This window comes from Falco peregrinus, chromosome 7 (assembly GCF_023634155.1).
Source record: "Falco peregrinus isolate bFalPer1 chromosome 7, bFalPer1.pri, whole genome shotgun sequence".
In the NCBI taxonomy this organism is placed as follows: Eukaryota; Metazoa; Chordata; class Aves; order Falconiformes; family Falconidae; genus Falco; species Falco peregrinus.
In genome coordinates, this window is record NC_073727.1 from 12,372,163 (window position 1) to 12,399,019 (window position 26,857).

A 26,857-nucleotide genomic window follows, 5' to 3' on the forward strand; every position below is an offset into this window, starting at 1 on the left:
AAGCCATAGCTCTCCTGGGCACAGACATTTCAAACAAACTTCTAAAGTAGGTGAAAAAAAACCCTGAATGAAGTAAAAGTCACACTACAGTATAGAGAATACCAGATCACTTTTTCATCTCTGTTTCAAATGCCATCTATTATACTGATATGGTCTCAGGCCAAATCAGGTTTGTGAAGAGAAGTAAAGTTCAGTTTGAAAGGGAGTGGTTGTACTCCAGAGACAGTTTCTTTCTTGCCATTTCCCTCTGTAGTCAAGTGCAAACAGTTCTAGGATTTTACATAAACTTTAGGGTAGGGTTCAAAATGGAAATGTAAAATTCAGTGTATCAGAACTCTGGAAGTTGTAAACCCTGGCTAAAAAGCAGCTGTAAAGTGGAGCTGGTCAGGTTTGGGGTCCATACCTTTACATTTCCACCAGTTCCTGTCTGGTCTGTCCAGTTTTGCTCAGATGTCTCAGACCTGATGCTACCACTACACTTCACGATCACTGTCACCTTATACACAGGACAGGTAAAGAAAGAAAGGAAAAGTCCAGGAAAAAGCTACCGTGCCTTCCTAACTATCTTCAGGATTATGGCTTCCAACATAAACTTGAAATCTGTGACTTGAATTCACCTATAGGTCTGCAAGAAATGTTTGGCATACAGCCACTCTCGCTGCTGACAGACGGTAGAGCAAAGAACAGAGCCTATGAGGATAACAACATTGCACCCACAGCTTTTCCTTGCAAGGCAGTAGCATAAGGTCACTGTGAAATCAGTGGTGTTCCCCAACATTTCTTGCACTGCTGAGTTTTCTGGCTGGAGGTAGCCCAAACACCCAGGCGGCTGATAAACTCTTGATTTTGGCACAGAGCTGACATAAAAGAAGAAGATACCTAGCCAGAGACAGGCAGGTTTATGTGGGTCAGGGCTGTGTCTTTTATGTGCCAGAGGCCAAACCTGCCCTTCCCACCTCCAGCCAGGGAACTACAAAGCTTTCAACCCCTCGGGACTTCTTTCCCCCTCGGCTTGTCAAAAGAGCAGCTAGGCAGGATACAAAAAGGAAAACTGCTGCAAGACAAGAATGAAAAAATGGGAAGCTTTAATATATTCCTACTGTCTGTCCCCATTCCTCCTTTTCTACGCATCAACAGTTTTAATAATCTGGCAAAAGCAAAACCTGAAACTAGAAAAACCTTTCCTGCCCAGTGTCACTAAATGCTCATCATGTACTAAGAAACAGAACGATGAGAAGCAACGCCTTTAGTATGTTTCTCTCTTCTTTTTTTCATTTGACACCAGTGAGTTCTGCCTTTGCATTTTTTAAAAAGCTGCTCTAAAAAAAGCAGCTCGCATTTTAAAACGAACAGAAAAATAGGATCTGATTAGGGATCTGAACTTAATACAGAAGAGGCTTTTAAACAAGATAGACCAAAAAGAGAAGAAGAAGAAGAAGAAGAAGAAGAAGAAAACAAAACAACAGTGAAACCACTCTTATGTATAACTGCTATGAAAATAGACCAGTTACATCCACGCTAAGCATTTGTAGAGTAAATAAAGCAGATGGGGGATTTCCCACTGCTGGTTTCTTTCTTCTAAGGGTGGTTATTTTCAGTCCATAAACTCTCGGCTGTCAGCCCTCATTTATCTTCCCAGCCAGTTTCCGCTGGGGTCAGGCGGCTGCGAGCCGGGCGGTGCGGGGCGGCGGGGCCGGGGCCGGGGCAGTGAGGAGCGACGGGGCCGGGGCGGTGCGGGGTGGCCGGGCTCGGGGCAGGGCGGCGGGGCCGAGCCCGGGGCGGTGGGGGTTGGCCGGGCTCGGAGCGGTGCAGGATGGCTGGGCTCGGGGCAGGGCGGCGGGGCCGGGCTCGGGGCACTGCGGGTTGGCCGGGCTCGGGGCAGAGCGGCGGGGCCGAGCCCGGGGCGGTGCGGGACGGTGCGGCGGGGCCGAGCCCGGGGCGGTGCGGGGTGGCCGGGCTCGGGGCACTGCGGGTTGGCCGGGCTCGGGGCAGAGCGGCGAGGCTGAGCCCGGGGCGGTGCGGGGTGGCCGGGCTCGGGGCGGTGTGGGGCGGCCGGACCCGGGGCGGTGCGGGGCCGAGCCCGGGGCGGTGCGGGGTGGCCGGGCCCTGCCCGCTTCCGCCCCTTCCCGCCGCGGCGTTTGGAAGCGCGCCTGGCCCTTCCCATTTAACCCCTTTGCGTTCCTGGCCTCTGCACGGCGCCTGGCGCTCGGTGCGCTCGGCTGCGCTCCGGCACGGGGGGTGCGTGCGGGAGAGGCGCGCTCTCGGCTTGTTGGCAGGCGTCCTCCTTTTTCTCCGGGGAGGGGGGGAAAGGGCTACTGGGCATAACGGAACCCCGCCTGCCTTCGGTCCGCTACCCAAACAATGGCTTTATTTAAACGTATAAAGACATCGCTGCAGAGAGTTCCTTTAAAAAATGTTTTCGCCGTCCAGAGCCGTAGAGAGAGAGACCACTTATTTGCTGGAAAGGGCTCCTCCCGCCCCCTCCTACTCCTGCCCTCCCTCCTCCCCCGCCTCCCTTCCCCATATATTATTACTCTATGCCACCAACGTTAAAACAGCCCCACCGCGCTCGCTGCCCGCGCCGCGGCCGGCCGGCCGCCTCTCCCTCGCCCCCAGCCGCCTGCAGCCGCCGGGCGGCTCCTCGGACCCGGCCCGGCGCGGCGCGGAGCTGTCTACCCCCGGCGGGTGCTGAACCGCCCGGCGCGGCAGCGGGGGCCGGAGCCCTCCCGGCCTCGCCCCGGCGTCCGGAGCCGAGGTAGGCGGCGAGGGGCGCTGCGGGGGATGGGGGGAGCCGGCTGCGACCCCGCGCCGCCCGCCTGAGCCTGCCCGCGCCCCGCACACAAAGCCGCGGCGCGGCCATGGAAGAGGAGCTGAAGTGCCCGGTGTGCGGCTCGCTCTTCCGGGAGCCCATCATCCTGCCCTGCTCGCACAATGTCTGCTTGCCCTGCGCCCGCACCATCGCCGTGCAGACCCCGGAGAGCGAGCAGCACCTGCCGGCCCTGCTCCACCCGCGGGGCCCCGCGCCGCCCGCCGCCGTCGCCGCGCCGGGCCCGGGAGCGGCCGCGGGCTCCGCCGCCTGCCTGGACTCGGAGTGCGCGGCGGGCGGCGGCGGCGGCGGGGACCACGCGGACAAGCTGAGCCTGCACAGCGAGACCGACAGCGGCTACGGCTCCTACACCCCCAGCCTGAAGTCCCCCAACGGCGTGCGGGTGCTGCCGCTGGTGCCGGCGCCCCCGGGAGCGGCGGCGGCTCCGCGGGGCGCGGGTCCCGCCAGCTCCTCCCTCACCTGCCCGCAGTGCCACCGGAGCGCCTCCCTGGACCAGCGCGGCCTCCGCGGCTTCCAGCGCAACCGGCTGCTGGAGGCCATCGTGCAGCGCTACCAGCAGGGCCGCGCCGCCGCCGCCGCCAAGTGCCAGCTCTGCGACCGCAGCCCGCCCGAGCCGGCCGCGGTGCTGTGCGAGCAGTGCGAGGTGCTGTACTGCGCCGCCTGCCAGCTCCGCTGCCACCCGGCCCGCGGGCCCTTCGCCAAGCACCGCCTGGCGCCGCCGCCCGCACACCCGGGCGCCCCCGGCGGCGGCGGCAGCGGCGGCGGCGGCGGCGGCGGCGGCGACGGCGGGAAGGGGGCGGGCGGCGGCCGCAAGCTGCCGACGTGCGCCGAGCACGACCTGGAGAACTACAGCATGTACTGCGTGAGCTGCCGCAGCCCCGTCTGCTACCAGTGCCTGGAAGAGGGCAGGCACGGCAAGCACGACGTGAAGGCCCTGGGCGCCATGTGGAAGCAGCACAAGGTGAGTCCCCTCGGCCGGCCCGGAGGAGCTGGGGCGACGCTCGGTGCTGGGGTTTGCTCCTGCTGGTGTCCTGGCATCGGGCTGGAGTTTGTGGCACGTGAGGCTGCTTCGCCTCCGTCGTCCTCCTGGACTTCTTCCCCCTTGGAATGGTGCTCTTAGGTCCTTGCTGACCGCCCAGCGACCCTGCAGCCTCTGCTCGGGGCTAGGCAACCTGCAGGCTCCCTGCCATGTCGGCCTCGCCGTGGCCAGCGCACCTCAGGCCCAGGCAGGCCCCAGCCGGGCACCTGGGATTAGCGAGCCCACCTCACTGATTTGCTTGCCTGCCGCAGGGTCCTTGGCCATCCCAGCCTCTCACGGGTGGCAGCAGCTGCCTGCGAGGAGGCGGGATGGTCGTTCCTTCCGTGTGCCACCTCCCTGTCAGCCAGGACTCGTTGCAAGCTGCCACAACCATTTCCCACCACCTGTCAATGAGGGAGAGAGGCCCAGAGACACTGGAATGTTTTAGACGGGAAAGCGTGATAAAGAGGATTGCGAGGCATGGTGGTGTCCCTCGAAGAGGCCTCCCCTCCCACTCACTTAACAAGGAGGCCAGGAGGAACGGCTGGAGGGACTTCCATGACACAAAGATTAGTGAAGAACCGCAGGATGGATGGGGTCTGAGGACAAGTAAAGGTTCTTCTGATTCACATAATGTCATGACCTGATTCACGCTCCCCTGCAAGTGATGCTCCTTAGGCCTCCCTGGGACCCCTGGGGAGACACTGGAGGCAGCTGCTTTGCCACACAGGGGGGTTGCCAAGGTCTGGTAGAGCTGCCGGGTCACTTGGCCATGCTCTTCTTGTTAAAAATTAGACTTTGCAACCATTTGCATAAAGAGCAAGACATGACCTTAGAAGCTGAAAGGGTGTATGAAGTTAGCTCTTTCTTGCTGAGAAGGGCGGACACTGGAAAAATGATTAGTTAATAAGTATGAACATATAAAGGGGACTTTAATATCCCCGTGCCAAGAGCAGTCCTTTGGCGTTTCCCACTGTACTGGGGGTGGGGGAAGGACTTCCCCCACAGCTGTGCAAAGAGCACTTGGCCAGCTCTGCTGGTCACCGAATTCTCTTCTTCCCGTTCTCAGCTGCAGCTAGCAGTAAAGGCAGCACGGAGAGATCCTTTCAGACACTGCAGGAGAGGGCAAAATCATGACTGGTCTCATAGTCCCTCAGCCATGAAGTGGCTGAGCACAAGCTAGGCCAAGACATCTGGCAAGACAAAAAATTGACTGTTTTAAGATTCAAAAAAGGTGCCCCTTGGGGTGATCTCCATAGTCTGTCCATTTGAGAAAGACAAACGTTTTCAGTACGTGTTTCAGTCTGCATGCTCTGCCAAGGGCTCAGCCATCTCCTCCCTAACGTGATGGGTATTTGTGCATAGGAGAAGTTCCCCGGGCCCAGAAGGAGCAGATTACGAATTTGCAGCTATTGCTGTTTATGGCAATGGCAGAATCCACTTCTGAGCATAATTATTTTAATGAGCAGGGACTGAGTTCACTGTTCAAGTGTGGCTGGTGTTTTGGAGAGTGTGAGAGACCAGCTTGTGCCATATTATGGTCTGCCATGAGTTAAAACCATTTGATGCCTTTTTGAACAATGTGATAAGCTCTGGTGTAATCAAAGTTCAGAGTCAGTCACTTGCTCTTTTTCCTAATGTCAAATATTGTCCAAAGAATGAAAAATACCCTGGAGGCTTCTATTTTTACTGTATTTTTTTTTCTAGGACTAAGGCATTGAAGAATGCGATTTTCCTCTTATTTACAGACTTAATCAATGTGAAAATTCTGTCGAAAGAAAAAAAATACTCAAATTTAACTAATTTGGGGACTCTAAAATTGTGCTCATGTGAATATTATTTTTCCTAGAGCAATGTGCTTGGCAGAAAATAAATATAATGGAAACACATAGCCAGACCGCCTAAATCATCAGGTCACATTCATTCAGATAAATTGTTTTGGAATTGGATGCTTCTGCTTAGAAATAGTTCTCAGATACAGCAATTTCTACAAGTTTATTACCTGTAGTTACTTTGGCCAAACCATAAATTACTTAGAATGGTATGCCAAATGTAATTCAAGTTTTATATGTTCTCTCCAGATGCTCCAGGCATAGCTTGGTAGAGGCAGCTGGAAGGGCTTGTCCATAAGCATTCTTAGCCCAGTAAATTTGGCAGACTAGTTGTTCACCATCAACTGATAAGCACCTGCTTATCTCCTTCTAAGGCCAGTGGCTGGTATTCTTCATTTAAGAAGGGCTGCCAGAGCCACTTACCCTCCTCTCAGGACACAGTTTCATTCCACAACAGCAAACTTCAAACATTTTTTCTACTGACTGTAGAACTGCTTTTCCAGAGGCCCTGCCGGCCTTCAGTCTCAGGATCCATTTCCATTCCACTTCTGTATTAGCCTTTTGTTCAAACTGTTTAACTTGTCTGTCTGGGCCTTACATAGTGAGAAATTCTTCACTCTGAGGGTTGCAAGGCACTGGAACAGGTTGCCCAGAGAAGCTGTGGATGCCCCATCCCTGGACGTGTTCAAGGCCAGGCTGGACGGGGCTTTGAGCAACCTGGTGTAGTGGAAGGTGTCCCTGCCCGTGTCAGGGGGGTTGGAACTGGGTGACCTTTAAGGTCCCTTCCAACCCAAACCGTTCTATGAATCTATGATCTAGTGGCAAATTACAGAGTGTATAACCTTGTCTGTTCAGTGCTGCAGACCATGCAATGAAATGTGCATTTACCCTCAGCTGCACTGCTGGCATAAAAGCTGTACTAGATTTGTTGGCCCCTGTTAAGGTGCAGGTTCCCCATTACGCTGCTGTATGTGACTTCTACAGAGAAATTAAAAATGGTATAAAACAACAACAGGGCTCCAGTGGCATAAATCTGTGAAAAATCCACTGACTTGGATGGACTTCATTATATTCACTTGCATGAAAAGTGCATCTGGACCGGCAGTTTAAGGTTATTAAGTAAAACTGTGTAAGTCTTATGCCAACAGTTAAGTCTTTCTATGTCTTCATAGCAAGAACAGTGACACTGTTGTCAGATTTAAGTTGGTAGGGCTTTTGACCTGCTAGTATGAGGAATGATGATGGACGTTTTGCCCATTCTGAGTGGAGATATCTCTCTCTATATATATATATCTATATATATCTATATATATATAGATATATATATACCAAAAAGCCAAAAAAAACCCACAGCTGGATAGGCCTGTGAAGGACAGGCAGGCAGGCAGTTGAAGGCAAGTGCTGGCGTCCAAGGGTCTGCTTTTATTTGCTGGCTTAAAGAGTTGTGTTCCCAGAACCACATGGGCTGTTTCAGAATTCAGCGCCAGGGCAAGCTAGTCTAATCAATAGTTAGTCCACTACTAAGGAGAGATGGAGGGAAAACAAGTTAAATGAGCATGAACTGAAAAAGGACGTGGGCATTATCTGGTTCATTTTCTAAAATCAAAGGAAGCATCGGTCTTCCATACCCATCTGGATTTAAGTACTCACCCTTCTTATCTCTGTTCCTGTATTTGACAGAAGTAGAAACTCAGTATCCATCTCCAGCATCCACATTATTGCTTGAAAGACCAGGTATCAAAGTAGAGATAGCGCTAGGCAGAGTATCATTTTGTCAGGTGTTATTAATTGTCGCAGTTAGTGGAGCTTGCAGCATTTCAGTTTGGCTTCCAGTAAATATTTCTGCAGCACAAAAGATTGCTTTGAGAGTACAGGGCATTTTTTATGGCTTGGTTGGTTTACTGAGGGCTTAGTCATGTTGTTCCATTTGATTTTAATGGGAAGTGCATGACTAAATTCCACTGCTTTGTAAGGTATCTTTTACAAATGCTTGGAAAAACAAGGCTATTATCTCTAAGTGGGTTTCACAAATGGAAATCTGGTCTTCTCCTCAGCTTCACACTGCAGTTGTGTTAATGCAACCACAGGTTTTAATGAACATGGCAATTTGCTTATGAGCCCTTTGAACAATGACATCGTTGAGTTTCTATTGCAGCTTTTTGCGACGGGAGCATGCCAGGAGCCAGGACTGACTGTGCTAATTGCCGTCGTACATATGCCGGCTACAATTCGTATGCAGTGATTCAGTTTTCTGTGGCTGCTGTGATGCCAACATATAGCTTTTGGCTCTTCTTATCTGGTGAAGTGCACTTTGAGATGATTTCAGAGCTAGGGCAGATGTTGGAAAAGTGCACGTTTTACTTTTGTCAGGACCAGCCATTGATTTTGATTTGAAAGAAAGGATCCTTTGCCGACAATTTGGTCGGGCCAGTCAATGGCAGAGCGTATCTTGCTTTCACCACCTATTTCTTTCTTGCTTCCTCCCCAGCCCCTTGGTCATACACTGGTTCCACCTTGTCCTGTGTCAGCTTGACAAACCACAGGCTCAGATGTGCCTTGTGGATGGAGCACAAAGTGTGATCAAAGAGGGTGGGCTTTAAACTCTGGCGGCAATGATCAGCCCATGGAGAGCTGATCTGAAGTCCCGATTGTCTGATCTGGCAGAAAGCTGGGACTCTTTTAAGGACCTGGAGTTTGCTTCTGTGAGCTCAAGCAGCATTCATATCAAACATCATCGCTTTAAACTTTTGTGCTGATGTGAGTTTGTGTAAGAGAATACCAAGTATCCAAATATTGAGAAACATACACAGTAATTGTCTTCCCATTACATTTGTTGCAAATGAGTTGTAGTAAAGCCAATTTTATTTTCAAATTTAGCACTAATGTTATACCTACAACTGGGCTAAAGGGGAAACATTTGTGTGAATATGAGGAAAAAAAAATAGGTTGACTTCTTTCTCTATAATTCAGTCCCAGCTCCCAGTCAGGGTTCATACCCGCTTCCCACAGAGCCATGTGGGCTGAGACAGCTGCCTGCCTTGGAGCTGGGTTGTGAAGTGCCCGCAGGGAGCTGCCTAGGTCTGCTCTTTGCTGTCCTGCATGAGTGAGCGAGCACAAAAGGAGGATGAGTAGGAGATGTTTAGGCAGGAGGTAAGCTCAAGCAGCCTGAAGAAGTGAGCTGTACCCTTTTTCAGGGATGGAGTAATTTTCTTCCCTCTGGCAGCAAGAAGGAAGCAGAGAATGAGTGGTGACTTGCCAAATTTCAGTGAGGTAGTTGCCAAGTCCACCTGAGGGGTAGACCCATGAAGAGGTCTGCAGGACACTCATCATGGGACCTATCTGGTCGCTCTGCTTTATGTCTGAACGGAGAAGTAACGCTGGATCTGGGCTTGCCATGGGCTGACAAGCAGAGCAATACGGTTTCCATAATCCCAGCCAGGTTTCCAGGGAAGCTGCGCTGGGGCTGCTCCAGTCAGACCATGGCAGTTCTGGGTCTGCGGGGGGGGGCAGAACCACTGTTTCCTTCCCATCCTGGAAGTCCATTGAGAAGCCTCTGGTTTGGTTTAGAGACCTCAGGTGCCAGCTGAGGGAAGGGGAGGTTAGGTCTTCAGTGTGGACTTATAAAAGACATATTCCATTTGTCTCACCAGTCAAAGTTAGAGGAAAGGGTTTTTCCAACTTTTCCAGAAATATTCACCCTTTTTGGGGGTTGGAGCACAGGAAATGGGAGCCCCAAAGGGACATTACTATGAAGTCTAAAAATGCAGATTTGTCTTTGAAGTCCTAGTCTCTCTCAGGTTTGGTAGGATCTACCACATTTATAAAGAATTCAGACTTTGATGAAAAAAACAGTGCCATTTTGGAAAGCACTTGGGGATTTTTCATCATGACAGACGCTACTGTGTAAGTGTAAGACTATTATCTCCTTATATATGTGGGTAGCTGTCTTATAAAAAGATATTTTGACTTACTAAGTCACTGCAATAAAGTGGAATGTACAGACACAATACTTGACTGCCCCCACATGCATATTTCACCTTTATTAAATCTTATTACAATAAAAATCTTAACTATTCTTTTCTAGCACAAACACTCTGTGCGTTAAGAGTACATGCGACAGCAAGTAAGCCTTTTAGCACATTATTAATCATCAGACCTAAGGATTAGTAAGAAACACATTTGCATTTTATCTCTAATTTTTTTTTCCCCTCCTTTTTTTCCTTGCAGGCACAGCTGTCTCAGGCTTTAAACGGTGTTTCAGATAAAGCAAAAGAAGCTAAAGAATTTTTGGTTCAGCTGAAAAATCTATTGCAGCAGATTCAGGTAACTGTAGAATATTAGCTGTTTTGGTAATACAGTAATCGATAGAACTGAGTGAATAATTTATTTGATGACTTTGTCTCTTGTGCTATTCTCATCTTTCCTGGAATCATCTAACCTTTCTTGGACGATTTATTAGGCAAAATTATACATCAAATAATGCCTGCAAGCCCCTCTTAGCTTCTCAGTTGTTTGCTGTTTATTGCAAAGAAGCTGATATTCAATACTGGATGTCTGAGCTGTGTTGATTAGTATTTGATTGAATCCATCGGTCATGCTTCTGGGCTCCTTCCTGACTGCAATTGCTTGAATTGGACATTTAGGATAAGTTACCATTTTAACACATTTAAAATTTGCTACTTGTTTTTCATCTTTTTTTTTCTAAATATGTACTCGTATCTGGACAACATCCACTCAGCTTGTTTATTAGAGTACTTGTAGGAAGTAAAAAAAAAAAAAAAAAGAAGAAACAAATGCTGCTAAATCGATGTGGTCATTTATTGAAGCAGAAGATATTTTCATGCCTATAATTGCCCAGCTTTAATAGTCAGAAAGGGCTCATGGTGAGTGCAGTAATTGAGGGCACAAACCCAAAATGAAACAAGTCCTATTTTCAACCAAATTTAGACTCATCAGTGCTGGAGGTCAGATGATCCTCAATGTCCTTTTCACCCTGTAGAGTGTAGCTGGAAGTGTGCCGCTGTAGTTTGAGCTGCACACTGCCCAGGAGTGGACACTTGTCATCTGCAGCAGCCATGCTCTGTGGCGGTGGGTCTCCTGTGGGAAACACATCATCTGCTCTCTGATGTGCCTGCTCTGCCGCTTGCTCATCTTCCATCAGCAAGCAAGTCCTGTGCCTGTTAGTCACAGAAAGCCAAAGTAGAAGCTAAAAAATCTCTATTTAGTTTAGAATTTAATCATTAAATTATTCCAGTTAACACTCCAGGTGATGAATTTCTACCACAGATGCTGCCCAAGCTCTCAGGTTGCCACAGGGCAGCATGGCCACCCACCCTCACTGTCTTCTGTGGCCACGTGGGGAAGGGAACAAACTAAGACTGAGAAACTGGTAAAAACCCAAAAGCACATCTAACTGAAAGGAACCAGAGCGAAACCACCAACTGGCACCTGTCACGTGCCGTGTTTTGGACACAGTGTGAAGTTTCTCTCAGCTGACTTTACCTACTTAAAGGTTATGTAGCTCATGTAACCTAATCATTTAGGCTTCTTTCATTGTCCAAGGTGAAAGACAGACATCTCTAGGGAGCAGTTTTTCCTACAGGTATGAACAGCTATTTTAGGATGAGATAACTCATCCAAAACAGTAGTCTATCACCAATCTTTTCTTGAGTCACTAGCTCCATTAAAAAAGTATTTTTCCCTCTTGAAACCTAAAGGTGACCTATTACGACTGTTTATGACTATGCTGTAAAATCCTTTAATGTGTTTCAATAAAATCACTGCCAAATTGCTCTTCATAAGGGAGCTGCTTCAATTAGACCAAAAGACCAAGCCATTTATTTGATGCTGCTCATTGCTTAAAATGCTAGAGGAAAACTCAGAAAAGGAAATTGTATCCAGCAGTCACACTCTAACGTTTAGCTACGTCTGGGCACAAAGCTGAATCTGACCCTCACATTCTGAGCCAGTCTCCACTTGTGAGTCTGTATGAGGACATCAAATTTCAGCAAAGCAAACTGCCAGGACTAATCAGCTGCAAATGTAAAGTAAGTAAACCAAGGCTAGGGCACAGCTCTGAGAGGCTCATTCACGCACTTTAACCCTTACTGGGCTCCCTGGCATGGTTTTCTCCCATGACCAATTGCATTCGTCCCAGGTGATGCTGAAGCAGCATTTGATGATAGCACACACCAGGGAATACTCCTGTAGACAGGTTTGGTACAGCCACATGATCTGAGGGGAAAGGGTTTAGACGTGCCATGAGCTGATCTGTGCCTTTTGGCATCTGGACCAAACCCCACCAGTTTATGGACTGTTATTTTCAGAGGAATAGGTGTAGCCTTCCTGCATAATTTATACCCAGAACCATGTATCTCAGAGCAGGTTATTTCTGGTGGAAGTCTTAAGATGGTTGCTATACACACACACAGAGACATTTACCCCTCAGCAAAAAATTCTTTAAAATGTATGTTTACACAAAGGCGTGAGCAATATGTACATTTTATTATCCTGACTCAATGCACAGCAGACCAGCCAGCCCTCTGCACTCTTTATCTACTCTCTGAGTTTGCCAGAGCTACCAGGAGCTGGGCTTTCATCTCGCCTGGGACAGTTTGCAAATTCATAATCTACTTTGCTTTGCAGATCTGTTGTTTCCCCCTTTTTTCCTTCCCTTCTCCTTTCTGAGGTCCCTTTTAAATCTCTTGGTCTCCTCTTTTCAGAAACTGCCTGCTCCTCATTGCCCCTGTTGCTTCCTCACTCCTCCTTGTTGCTGTCATTATCTGATTTTCACGTTTTCCCATCTGCTGTAACAATTTCATCCTTTCTCACTTGAAAGAGGCATATCGCCAAACACCCCGTTTGATGTGTGAACAGAAAATGAGGAGAGAGATGATGCACCGCAGCCATCTACTGAGTCAGGCTCTGTACACAAATCAGCACTTTGAGAGTAGCTGGATGGAAATGGGCGTAAGGGGGAGTTGGGTGTGATATAAGCCGAGGAGGGAGAGATGCAAACAGGAAAAGTCTAAGACAAGCCTGTGAACAGTAACTGAGCCGTCTGTTGTCTCTCCCCCATACCCATCTTGCTGGCAGGTCTAGGACTGCGGCCGGGACCTCTCAGGGAAGAGTGACCCTGCATCCCTCAGCGGCAGAATGGGATGCATGGATCACAGTGAGGGAAGGGAATACAGTGCTGAAAATTTTTCTCTCAAGAGTGAAGACAAAGCAAAGGAAAAGACAAGAAGAGAAAAACATAAATTAAAGAGCTAAGAGATTGTAGTGTCAGGGGCATGTGATGGCTTACCACAGAGATGCTTCTCCTTCAGCATGTGTTTAAAATCTTCTCACATTTAATGCTGTTGCCTTTTTTTTTTTTTTTTTTCTTTTGGGTATTTGGGAGGAAAGCTGATAGGACAACTAAACATCTTCTCAAAAGGGGAGCCTGAAAGCTTTCTCCTTCTGGTTTCACAAACAGAGGGAGTGAGGGAGAACCTCCCTTTGAATGAGTACTACAGCATCAGTTACATGGTCAGAGAAAGGTATCCGCAGGAGGAGAGGCAGCTCAGGACCTTGTAATACCAACTACTCACATTTCTACAGCTGCATGGGATTCTGTGGTATCGTGGTTTGTTCCCCATTGATAGGGCAGGGGTTTTTGTTATGCTAAGTGGTACCCAGGCTCTACTCAGGGTTCAGTGTTGGATGCCTCGGATGCTGGCTTCTGCCCAGTAGAGAGTTTTACTACAATGTGAATAAAAACTGCCATGTATTATTTTTTTTTAAGCTAATCAAATACGTGTCTCCACTGCCAAGTGCTAGCTATTTTCAAAAAAGTACTTGAAGCCATACACAAATCTCAGGGCCTTGTACCTGATTAATTTCCTTGTAATAAGCCTGTAGACCAGATTCAGGCCCATAATTCTGTTCTAATTGCCATGGTGTAGAGCCAGTGATTTCAAAGTTGCTACAGTGGGATAATTAAAATAGAATGGAGCAGAATCTTCTTATGTATATGTATGCACTGTGTATGTTACGTTTAGCTTTTATATTATGTTGTACTACATCTGTTGTCCGGAAAGTGCCAGTAAATCAATGTTTTAAATAAGCCCATTTATGGCATAGCATCATACTATTTCATTTTATAGCATGCAGTTATTACTGGTACAGCTATAATGAAATCAGAAGGGCAACAGAAATGCTGAGGTCTTGAAAGGAAATCTTTTCTGAATAGAGAAACAGGTAAGAATGAGCATTAGCTTAAGCTGTAAAATATGCTTTCTTTGATGAGTACGACTCTCACCTTCTTCTAGGAGAATGGGTTGGATTATGAAGCTTGTCTTGTCGCTCAGTGTGATGCCTTGGTTGATGCGTTAACACGACAGAAGGCAAAACTGCTCACAAAGGTGACCAAAGAACGTGAGCACAAGCTGAAGGTGAGCAGAACTCTCATCGACTGCGCCTGGCTGCTGATACCTGGTATCGTTGTGTTTTGCCAAGTCCCCAGCCCACCACACCATGAAAATCCCTAGTGACCAAAATCTAAAGCCCTTTAGCAGGTTCAGTTCAGCAGTTTAGTGGAGCTGTGCTTATACACTTAAAAAGAGGCGTATGCTTCGGCATTTTGTTGAATCAGGCCATCAGTCTTTATTTACCTGATAGTTTCAGGCTATCTTTCGGGAGGTACTTATCATTGAAATCTGTGTGGCTTGGATTCTGGGACCTTCTGCCCAAGTGAAATGTTGGGATTTTGATGTCTCTTCAAAGCTTTGAAATTCAGGCAAGCACCTCCAGAAATCCATGTACCTCTCAAATGCAGTAAAGGGGGCTGGAAAGAAGCAAGCTATAAATGGTTGAACAAAGTGGCAGTCAGGAAATGTTTGAATAGATACATTTCTGGAAATGTTGAACTGCATATGTGGTTTTGAGATATTATAGTGCCAGTAACATTAATAGTATCTAAGACAGAAGGAAAACTAACATGGCAAACAATGATTAAGATCCGCCTGAGATCAGCACTTAAAAAACCCCGTGCTTAAGAAGAACCAACAAGAACCAAACTTTGGACATACTGCTCACGGCGCAGCTAATCCTGCAGTCAGAGGCTGTGCTATGGAACACATTGCTGTTAGACCTAGTCTACAGCCATGTGGCAGCAGAATCAAGTCTAAGATCTGGAAAAATGAGCTGCAGCTTTTTTATTTCTTAATCCCAGTCATGCATTCTTAAGCACAGCAAGATCGATGGTGAATTGTGAAGAGAATGGTAGAATATAATCTGCAAGAAACCACTCCTGCAGTTATCCTCTATAATATTTGCCTTTTAAGGGAAGGATTTTTTGAAAGCTCAGATTTTAGTGAAAGTGTGATTGTAAATGTGAATGCTGCAAATGCAGAAACATATTCTGTGCTCTTTCTGCCCTAAGCAAGCCTGATCTTTGAGCAATTAATCTGCTCTGAAAATTGAGATTCCCTGTGCACAACGTTTTGCCAAGCTAATTATCGGTATTTACAATACAGAGCAAGTGAGTGTAGCTGATGGAGATATGGCAATGGCCATATGGCAGCTAAATTAAGCATAGCTTTAACACACTCTTCCATTCGTTGCATCTCTTCTGAAATAATCTTACACAATTCATCGTAAGCTGAGGCAGTCATCAGAACTGTACTGATGCTTGTTTTCCAGGTTGTTTGGGACCAGATAAATCACTGTACACTGAAGCTACGTCAGTCAACAGGGCTTATGGAGTACTGCCTAGAAGTTATCAAAGAAAATGATCCTTCTGGGTTTTTACAGGTATTTTTCTTTCCAATGTTCTGGGGGAAAAAAAGAAAAGTTGTTAAAATTAAATCTAAAAAATGGACGGCTTTGCCAATTAGCCTCTTCCACCTCCGAGGCAGGTTCACTTTAGGTCCTGTTAGTACTGTGTAAAAGCTCAGATAGTTTGGTGACTGCATGAATGTCCCGGTGAAGGGATGGCTTCAAACAGCTGTGCTCTGACTGAGGTGTGGAGTTAGCAGTCATACCACTTACCTGACTGCTGATGTCTTTCCTCTTGCCAGCCCTTCCTTCTGGGCCAAAAGAGAGATGCTGTGCAGTTAATTATAATTTCTGCAGAATATTATTGTATTCTCATCTGAGAAACCCAACACAGGACCTCCCAGAGCTATCTGATCAATTTGGAAAGGTCTATGACTCAGCAGAGTACTACTTCTCCCCTTTTTGCTTCTCCCCTTTGCTTACCCTTTCCCATGTGAAACAATCTGTTCAACGTCTCCCCTGTGAGGAAATCCAGCCTTAAGGATTTGCATGTAGCTTTGCATCACTGGGGTGGTTGCACCTCACAGGGCTACAAGACCTGTCTCACAGCTGGAGGGTCCAGGTACCCCCTCTGCAAAATATGTCCTAGCCAACAGTTGCCTTCATTTGCAGGATGTTGTTTCTTAGGTGCAAGCAGTGAAACTGTCTATTGATGAGATAAAACATGACAGATTAATTATCCCACTAATTGTTTGCCTAATTAATTTTATTATTTTATTTTGCCCTGTTTGTTTTGTTGCCTTATTAATTACCTAAGAAGAAAAGTCCACCAAACAAATTGATCTACGTGTGGCTGTCAGCTGAACCGGGCACGTTGCACACATGAACGCATGAGTGTCAGGGGGCTGTCGCAGCATCCCTAAAAAACAGGATGAGAATTAGCCAACTTAAACCTCTTAGCACTCCAGATTGATTGTTACTGTCACGTCTGGTCTCAAGCACGAGTGAGTAATGTGTGGTGTATATTAATCTCAAGACTACACAGATTTTAGCAGGCTGTTGGTTGGGTACTGCAGGACAAATGAAACCTTTAGGTCTTATCTACTTGCTAGCTAGATGAATGCTTCATTTTTCATTTCAGCTTACTTTTCCTGTAATCCTTGTGGCTTCATTCTTTGCAGTCCTCTTTTATTAAAAAATACTTCTGTTTTTACGTTGTCCTGGTTTACCTAATGCTGCTTTCATAGATGGTTGCATAGGTGCAACCAGCAAACCAAATAAAAATGTGGCACTGCATTACTTAAAACAACTACTCCTCCAGCCGGGACATTGAAACACAGCCAAGGGATCCAGCACCCCAGTAAGTGACTCCAAGGTTGTTGCGGGGCTATGAGATGCTCCTCCACTTACTGCACAGACTGGTTAGGAGCTGTTGATGCAGGGGCTCAGACAGGAGTGTCTTCCAGTAACAGTAATGAGGAAAGGTACTTGAACTCCTGCAATGAAGGAAATCTCTCTCTGACCCACTCAAAAGAAAATTCTGCTCCCTGTGACTTACAGGAAGCTGACTGGGAGGGACTCCAGATATCCAAATGGCAGCTTCACTGAACTCAAGGACAGCCGAGTTCATTAATTCCCACAGAGCTGAGATTTCATTTCCAGAAGAGTCCATTGTGATCATCTTAGTCTGACTTCTGGGCTAATTATCTGTGGGCTGAGCTAGAGCAAAGCTTTTAAAAATGACATTCAGTTTAGATGTAATGATAGAAATTCCATCATATTCTTCAAAAATCTGTCAGACAGCTTAGCACCCTCACTGTGAGAAATATACACCTTCTTTCCCATTTGATTTTTTTATTCCTTTCAGCTATCATCCACTGAATCATCTCTGTTGAATGGAGAGAACCTCTAGCATTTAAGCCTTTCTTTGTGCAAGTACTTTTTAAACAAGAGAGCAAAAATAGACTGTGCAGATCGGAGAACAGAGCGCAGAAGTATATGTGGCATTCAGAGGCATGATAAGTAACAGAATCTTAACAGGCTTTATAAATGTGATTTTTATTTTCCTACCCTAAGATGGTATTTGTTTTGAAAAGCTGAGATGAAAGGTCGCAACGTAAATGGACCTAACCCCAAAATGATGAGATCCCATCTCAGCTGTTGCGCTGTCAAATTCCTGCTAACTTTGTACTGTATCTCACAGGCATTCTGCCACTTTTAATGTGTGCATCTGCCATTTCATTGTAAGCTGGATGATACTCTCTTTCAGATTTCGGATGCTTTAATCAAGCGTGTTCAGGTATCTCAGGAACAGTGGGTCAAAGGAGCATTGGAGCCAAAAGTGTCTGCTGAGTTTGACTTGACTCTGGATAGCGAACCTTTACTGCAGTCCATTCACCAGCTGGATTTTATTCAGATGAAATGTAGGGGTGAGCTTTTATGATTTTCTTTTTTGTGTTTTTTCATGCATGTGTTGAAACAGTGCTGGGAGGCATGGGGGAACTGTGGGAAGAAAGGAATGACTTGAAATTGCTGGGTGGTTTTAAAAGGTTCTCAAGCAAATTAACATTATCAGGTGTTTCCTGGAAAGGTGTGTTCACCTCACATGCAGTGACGTGAACAAGCTCAGACAGAGATACCAGGTGCAGTTAAAGATTTGAAAAGATAATGTCTTCAGAGCAGGGCTGTCTATCAGCTTTGAAGATCAAGAATACATCAGCTGCATGAAAACTTCATGCCATTTTACAGCATCCCTAGATGTAACATGGTTAATTCAAAACACCAGTTACCCCTATCTTGTCAGGAACAGCTGACGTAGTAAATAAATATACCCCCCCATACACATATGCTTGAATAGGGGAAACACACACCCCCCACCCCCCCCTTTGAGTTGTATCTGGACTGTGCTGCAAACAGTGGCCAGCTAAAAAAAGTATTGTGAGGCAGAGATTCACAAGGGGAAAGTAGCTCCATGGCTATACCCTCCCCTCATTCCAGGTATCTGAATGATTCTGAGGGACATACTAAAGGGAAAGGAGGTTAAAAATGTATTTAAAAGCAGAAGCTGATGAGCAGTAGATACCATTGGCAAAAAAGAAAAAAAAAAGTTAACATCGTGTGCTTGTAATGAGCTTGGTTTATATGGAGCAGGATGAGAACTGCATCAGAATTAGATAGATCCACAGACAGGCTAGCTTTGAAGGCTGTTGTGGTGCCTGGGAATGATGCCATTAGCTTCCCTTAGTGGTGATTCAAGCCTTAATTATACATGTGGGTGACAGGGTCGAGGCTGCCAGAAGTCAATGAATGAGTTAAGGATAATCATGTCGTGATGTTGGATGTGCTTTTTTTTGACTCCAAGCAAGCTTAAAGATTTCTGTTCAGTTTATCTGTTCTCTCTGGGCCTAATTCTGAACCTGAGAGACCCAAGATGAAGTAATTAGGGTGGATAATTTGGCCGATAAATATGTGGAAAAACAATGGATAAACAGTTAAAGGCCAAAGTCTGCTCACCAAGAGTGGTTTACATCTTGGCATAAAAGACTCTGCTAAAGTTACTCAAAAAACACCAGTGAACTGCTCCTTTGACACATTGACAGCCAGGAGAGTGGAGTCAAGAGAGAAAGAGTATCACTGATAAAACCACTCTGAACACTTTCTACACTTGTCTTTTTAAATCAGTTTACATTTAATGCTGGCTGTATTTATTGTTAAATATATTTAATACTAATCTTCCACTACTCTTCTTCATAAACATATAAAAAAATTAGTTAAACTATCCACTTAGATTGCTAATTAACCACATGTCAGTTGAGGTGAGAGCAGATTAGGTATTTGGATTTTGGACATTCATCTGGCTTTAAGCTTGAAGACTTATGAGACTTTAATTGAGCCAGAGTCACTGGAGCTTTATAAAAGATAAAGCTGTCTGCTACGCTCTCATTTATCAGACGATCGCAGTGAGGCTCTGGTACTGAGCTAGACACAGTCTGAGGAGCAGAGAAGAGGACAGGACTGCTTCTGCCCAGACCCATGCAGAGCTTACAAACACCCTCGGGCTTTGCTCCCCAGAGGCACCTTAAGTTAGCCCTCAGAAAGGGCTTTTCCTTGAGCTGTCTTGGCCTTGACCAGGGACTACCTCTTGCATGTCCAATCAGCTTGGTCAACACAACTGGCCTGACCATGTACACACCATGCAAAGAGTGGTGGAAATGGTGTTAAACTGGCCACCACTTCTGCAGCTGCATAAGCGACACCACTATTCCCCCTCGTGTCTCTGTGAGCCCAAGCAGAACAAGCGACCAACTGGTCCCAAGCTAACATTCATAGGTATTGAGGATTGTTTAGTATATAGAGGTGTATTTATATTTTTCAGTTTATGACAGCAAATCTATTTGCATTTGAACTGCTCAGTCTGACACTTTGGCATTTTTTTTTTCTGAAATTTTACTTATATGACCTCAAGCAGCTCTGCATTATCTTCTCTTGCATAATGGTCTTGCATCTAGACACACAGGTACCACAGAGTAAGCAACTCAGCATTTCAGCGCCCAGCACCAGACTTACTGGGAACATCACTTTGCTGACTGTGAGGGGAAGCTGGTGTTGCAGGGCCATGTTTTGCTATTTATCACCGTCAGGACTTGTGTATTTCTGAGCCTCCAATTTCACAAAGAAAAGACTATGTGTCTCCTCACATCTGCTCCTCTTTCTTGAATCCTACCTACCCCAGTGCACCAACAAGTCATCAATCTTTGTCAAATGTTGGTGTTGAGGGGCGTGTTGTTAAGTCACCGTACTGGCTGATCTGATAAGAGTAGTTACATTAAAGACATCAGAGACAATCTGTAAAGGGAGTTTTGGGGAAATCTAGGAGAATAGGGGCCAGCGTGGCTGTTCTAACTGCAAGTTGTTTTGTTCCAAAAGCTTTGCGATGTAAGGTCTGTACTATTGTTATCGATGCTTAGTGCATGACTGAATTTCTTTTTTTTTTTTTTTTTTTTTTTTTTTTTTCAAAATCTGGCCTCATTCAACCTCACTGAGCTTGCATGGGTCATTTAGAGTGAAAGCATGCTTGTAAGTAAACATTGATTCACTGTGTTGGATAAAGAAGAATGAAAATGAGAACAAATCACATTACATTTGCTTTGATGACTTCTTCATGTACCTTATTGGTGGACTCTCTATAAGCCCATATCTAAAGCTCATCTCAATAAATAAAGATCAGGGGGTGTTTTTTCTTTTCACAGAAAGAAAAAGCAACTTGCTAACAAGTTAAATGTGCACAAATGTGATAGATGCAGAAGTAATGCTTAAGCAGTCATGTTGACCAAAGGGTCTCACTGATAGCCCTTTGGCAAGAGTCCCGCACTCCCCAGGCTAGCTGGCCTGCTGAGATGCGCACGGCTCTAGTAATTGCTGGCATTTTGAGCTTTCCCAGATCCCTTTCCTCTGTCCATGTTTTCTTTTCTCTGTTGCTTTTTCTGAGTGCCTTGGCACAAAATTCCTGGCCTCTGATGACTGGCTCAATCTGTACATCACATTTCCCCAGTTCAGGCTGTGGGCATAGGCAAATACATGTTCCAGGCCTGTTCTGTTCTAACAGCTGGAACTGTCATGCAATCTTGGTTTACTGTAAAATGAAGACTAGGTACAAAATAGAAAAAAGTATAGCTACTCTCTACTTTTCTGTACCACCTCTTAACACTCATTCATATGCCCCTTTTTGTCAGCAGCAACTCCTCCTCTCTTCTGGAAACCAGTCCATCAAGATTCCCCAGATACATCTGCTGCAAATCTTCACGGATTCTCCAGCCATGAGCTGCATAGCCCTGATAATGGAAGAGTAACTTAATCCTAATCTTAGGTTTTACACCTGGTTCTGTCTGCTCTGCATCATGGACCCAGGTCTTTGCCTGTGGTCTTTCCTTCTCTCTTGGTAACACTGTGACTCAGGCTATTACAGGGCTGCCCTGCAGTTTTGGAGGAGGTCCAAGTATTCGTGTTTCTGAGAGTCCCATTCCTTCACTGCATTTAGTCCTTTAAAATTAATCTGAGACGGAGGAGGGCACAACTTGCTTGTCAAGAGGACAAATAACAGACATCTTAGAGCAGCCCTACCATACCCTGAGAGGAGATCAGCTGTGAGATGTATTGAGCAATGTAGTTTTGAAACTGCTGAGTTGACATGAGACATCAGTATCACATGTTTTAGCCAAGTGTGACTGGCATGAAGCACTTTTAAAATAGCAGGACATCATTCAGATTCATTAATGGGTCTTGCAGGGCCAATGCAGTGTCATTTCTCCCTTTATATTTTTAATCTTTTCCTTCAAAAACTCTCTAGAGGACTTTAAGCTGACAAAGAAGTGGGACAACACTGTAATTTAACATCTAAGTCTTCTGTTTTTTTCTGACACTTAGCCTATATTTTTCTTTTCTTAGCCCTGTCCCATTGCTCTTCACTATAAGATAGATCCCAGTGTCCTGGTTACTCAACTTGCTTCACACTTTCCTATGACTTTTACAACAAGTGTTCACCTTTTTTCTTCCCAGAGGGAATCTAAGATCCAGGCAAATGTCGTCCATCCACATCCAGGGGAGGAGGCAGGAGGGCAGGGACAGTGAGCATCATCCAGCGAAGCTGCACAGCTGTTTGGTGGGAGCTTCTTACCACTCCTTCAGCTACTGTAGGTTGTGCAGTTCAGACCAAGGCTGGCCCAGAGGGAGTAGGAGGCTGGTAAAGATTACCCACAAAAACTTAAATTTCCTGTGACACAGTAAAGAAACCCAGGCACTTCCCCATAGTATGCGTGACTCCCACAAGTAGGGCCCAAATTCACACTGCCCCGGGAAGTGGGAACAACAGCACTTTACTGTATGAAATATATTCTAATCCTAGATGGCATTCCTGTTTCCGTAATTAAAAGGGACTCATAAAACACTTACCTTCCCCTAGAAATTCTGCTTTTTTTTTTCAGCACTGTGCATTACATGAACAGTCCCTGAAAAAGCCTCCATCAGTGTTCCTAGGAATTTTTTGCAGAGTGTTGAAGAGGTTAGTGATGCTTTCAGAGGAGAGGGTAGGTTGTCCATTTTGCACTTTATAAACTTCAGGATTTGCCAGAGGGTGTCTCAGAAGTGGGGAGGACTCAGCAAACGCCTCCTGAGAGGGTTAACTGCTTAACTAAAGTGGCAGGATTGTGGATGGCTGATACAGCTCTATCTTTGCCCAGACTGACCAATCACTGGAAATACACAGGCTAACAAATACAGACAAAACCCTAAACTTAAAATGGTTCACTTAAAAAAACCCCATTACCTCTGAATTCCTCATTTTCACATTTTTGACCCTTGTAATGTCACTTTTCTGTTACTTCTCCAGACACAGTGTCTCCTGGAGAAAAGTCTGAACTTTCCATGTGAAAAAACAAGCAGGTTTTTATTTATGACACACTCTGAATCATCCTTTAATATCAAGGAATGGGAACAAGGCTTTTTCTTCTCTTTTCACAGAAAAAACCTTCACGAGCTCATTTATAAAGCTCTTTTGTTTCAGACCACAGTCATTCTTCTAGGCTATCAACCAGCCACGTTCACCGAGGTGATGGATAATGCCACGGTAGCTTCTGCACCGTTTATCACAAGTGTGATGCTGATTTTTGTGTCATTTCCAAAGTGGGGGTGAAGCCTTAGCCCCATCACACAGTAGCATCCATTTTCCCACAGACTGCTTGGTACACAAAATGCCAACAGTCCTCTTTTATCCAGAGAGGTAAAATAGGATGAAAAGAACAGCTCAAGGGCTTAGCTCTCACACAGGCGGATGGAGGAAAATAAACTAGATGCCCAAAGCAGAGTAGATAAAAGAAAAGCAAACTGACATTGTTAAGAGCTAAGTCAGTGAATGCTCAGAGCACTCAGCTCCTTGTAAGACACGGCCGAGCTCTGCAGAAATGATCCTGAACGGTAAAATTCAGCCTTGGGCAGAAGAGCAGGCAGGGTCTATGCATCACTTACATCCCGCTTAACCTGTGTGATTCCAACAGTGTGTAAGATACGTGCCAAATCTCTCTAGAAGGCTGAATTTTCACTTTATAATTTCCAGCAAAGAGTGAACAGTGAGAGTTTAGTTGCATTTGGCAGAGAAGGTGTGGTGCGTGCCTCTTTCCCACAGAGGCATGGCTGAATGTTTTTACTCTGTTTATTTTTATTTTTAAGATGTTGGTCTGGTCAACCGTCTCTTGGTGTTTCCCCTGAGCATGTCACCAGAAAGGCATGTTAGTAACTAACTTCATACCTGTAATTTCTGAGAAGACAGAACCACAAGCAGTCACCTGTGGTGCAGAAGTTCCCTTTGCTACCCAAACCAAGGGATTTAGACAACATTTGCAAATGGAACAATTTTCTTCATCAGTTTCTTTTAAGTATGGCTGCCATAAAGATGACATATCCAAGGTGTTTTTGATGAAGGACTGGGTCGGGGTGCGTTAGGTTAGATTTAAAAAAAGAAAAATAAATCCCTATTGTGAAGAATTGTTTTCCTGCTGTCAGTGGAGTACAGACTCTATCTCGCCGCCATCCCAGGAGGGGTGGCTGCTCTGCTCTGCTGGTTAATAACCCAGTTCTTCTTTAATGAGCTGGGCTTCCTGGCAGCAATGCATCTCCCATGCCGCCCCGTGGCCTGGGACACCCCCTGCCACCACTGCTCCCTCTTTCCTTTTGGGGACAGCGGGTGGAAAATGCTCTAGCATGAGAAAAAAACTCTTCCAGCCAGTGACCCCTGGGAAGGGAACCAGACGTGAGGTCCTCAGACTGTAGTTCTTACGAGGCACCAGAAGCATGTCCAGATATGTTTCTGTTTATGTATTTCAGCCAAATTATTTGTCTGAATACTGACATTTTGTTATATCATTTTTACTGCCTTTTGTTTCAAGGAAGGGAACGGACTCTCTTCCTACCGAATATTGACTCCTCTGTGAGGGGAGGGCAGTGAGCGGTCACCGTACTGCCCACAGCACAGACTGATGGGGTAGGGCAGAGTTACACTAACCTGTACCCAGTTCCTCTTACAGTGCCACCCGTCCCCTTACTGCAGCTGGAGAAGTGTTGCACCAGAAACAACAGCGTGACATTGGCCTGGAGGATGCCACCTTTGAGCCACAACCCGGTGGAAGGTTATATCTTGGAACTTGATGATGGAGATGGTGGCCAATTCCGAGTGAGAATTTCATTCAGCATTTATTTGTTTCTTTGTATGTGTTTCCTCGGGATATGGATTTGTGTCTGTCCTGAGGGTGGGGAGAGGGGGTAGGGAATATACAAGTTGTCAAAACATCCCTGCTTCTGTCACATGCATGCAGAAAGCAGTGCAGATGCTACTTGTTAGAAGGACCCCCAGCTTGGGTAAGAAGTTATTACTTGAAGTTATTCTCAGGGCTCTGGGAAAGAGGGCCTTGAGGTGCCCCTGGAGTGCACCAGAGCAGAAAAGCCTATACTGTTCTACAGGAGCTGAAAGTTGTTCATTCCACAAAACAGAGATTTACTTGAAGCCCCTGCTCTCAACTGTCCATAGCACCCCATTTCAACAGCTGAGATTCTTGGTCCAGAAATGCAACTCAGTTTTTCCTGGTTTTCTGAGTAAAAATGGGATCCTGCGTAAAAATATGGGATTTCTAAATCTTTTCTCTGGGAGTGAATAAGACCAGGCTAATGGAAGATTTCCACAGGCACACTACAATGGGGTTGGTAAGTATGGAAAGGCATCCCGAGTGATGCTACACCTGCTTGCTCCTGGCAGCAGGCGCAGGGTACTTATAGGCTCCCGTCCCTTCTCACCACATCCCAATAAACAAACTACAGAAATAATTCAGTCAGCTTTCTGCTAGCCATGTCCTGCTGGAAGCTGTGGCCTTCCTCCTCCAGCAGGCTTCATGCTCCCGTTGCTCCCGAACCAGGCTGGCCCAGTGCATTCCCTAGGGGTTGTTTCCCCTTGAAAGCATCTGGACGTCACTGTGGAGCACAGCTGCTGTCTTCACAGATGGGAAATTTTGCCAAAAACCTGTGATGGCATTTCTTTGGGAGCTGCAAGCTGGCGTCTCACTGGAAACCTAAAGTTTTCTCAAGCTGAAAATGGCCTGGCACTGTTCCACCTAAGGAACTGCCTCCCTGTGCCAAACTGCTGCACTTGTAGCTGGAAAAGGCACCTGATTTGGACACCCCTCAATAGAAGAGACAGCAATATTGGCAGGGCATTTTGAAGAGGGCACTATGTTTATGGAAGATCTCTTCAGTTCCTTGGTCCAAGTATCATTTCACATTGGTCTGAAGAGGCTGCTCTCCGCTACTGAAAGTGTGAGGAGGTACCTCTGTGAAAGGCTGCTGGGAGCTGCCGATGTAGTTGACATTAGTAGGTAAGAGTGTTATCAGTGCATGATGAATGAAGAGTTAGGAGCAAGGTGTTAGGAATTCCAGTGTCTCAGATAAAGCTTTTCAAGTGCTATTCACGTCTAAATAAACACTTGTGATTAAAAAAGATTTCAGGCTGGTGTGTATCCCAGCCCATTTGTTTGTGGGGGTTTGTAACTGCCAAAGGTTTTAGGACTTCCAGCACTACTGTGTCAAGGTTTTGGATTGAAAAAGATACAAAGCCATCTCAATCCTTAAAAATCTAAAGTGACAACTTCTCAGGGGAATGCTTTTCTTACTGCTGTAGAAAAATCCTCAGTTTTACCCATTGAAAGATAAACTGCAGGCTTCTCAGCGGTGCCATTTCAGTAAGAGTTTGCTGACTTTTTGTGAAGGATTATATATCTGAAAGCAATGGCACTGACTGCACTTTATCAGTGTTCAATGGGTGGATTTAAAGAACGTTTTTTGTCCCCCATCGTAGCAGGGAGCATCAATCTGAATAAACACAAGCAGTGAACAGTGGTAAAAATATGAAATGGATTAGAAAATGTGAGAGTTGTTCTACAAATACAACTTTTTTGCACAGACAGCATGTGTTGTAACATGGAGATGAATTAAGCTATTCTACTAAACCTCTTCTTTCTGTCCATAAAAGTTCATCAGCTAACTCAGAACCCCAAGAGATTCTGTTATTTGTAGCAGCCACCATGGTAGCAAAGTGGACAAACACGTAGTCCACTGTAAACTTAAGTAATCCCTTTGTTATTCATCACATACTTAATTCACTTTAGGTTCATATCAAAGAGCCTTAATCAACAGGACTACTCTTAGGCACGTACTCGAGTGCCTTAACTGAACCGGGGCCTTAGTGCTCTGCTTAGTGACAGCTTTAAGCTCTTTAGGGCCTTTGCTACCATAAATCTATGGATTTCACAGAACTGGAGAAATCAGAGTTGGAAAGGAATTGTGGCTTTCAACCTGCTTGCCAAGACAGGATTTTTTCCTTTCCTG

At 46.0% G+C, this 26,857-nt stretch overlaps 1 protein-coding gene across 2 annotated transcripts in view; it reads left to right on the top strand.

Annotated features, from left to right (window-relative positions):
• Window positions 1-2,490: 2,490 nt before the first annotated feature.
• TRIM67 (tripartite motif containing 67) overlaps window positions 2,491-26,857 on the top strand; it is a 36,383-nt gene continuing 12,016 nt past the window's right edge. The window contains exons 1-6 of one of the 2 annotated variants that reach the window (XM_027789086.2): window positions 2,491-3,788; window positions 9,905-10,000; window positions 13,990-14,112; window positions 15,362-15,472; window positions 17,706-17,865; window positions 24,511-24,656. In XM_027789086.2, the coding sequence (XP_027644887.2) occupies window positions 2,859-3,788; window positions 9,905-10,000; window positions 13,990-14,112; window positions 15,362-15,472; window positions 17,706-17,865; window positions 24,511-24,656 (1,566 nt within the window). In that variant the 5' untranslated portion in view covers window positions 2,491-2,858. The remainder of the gene's footprint in view (window positions 3,789-9,904; window positions 10,001-13,989; window positions 14,113-15,361; window positions 15,473-17,705; window positions 17,866-24,510; window positions 24,657-26,857) is intronic. The other variant, XM_055810481.1, reaches the window with a different exon arrangement.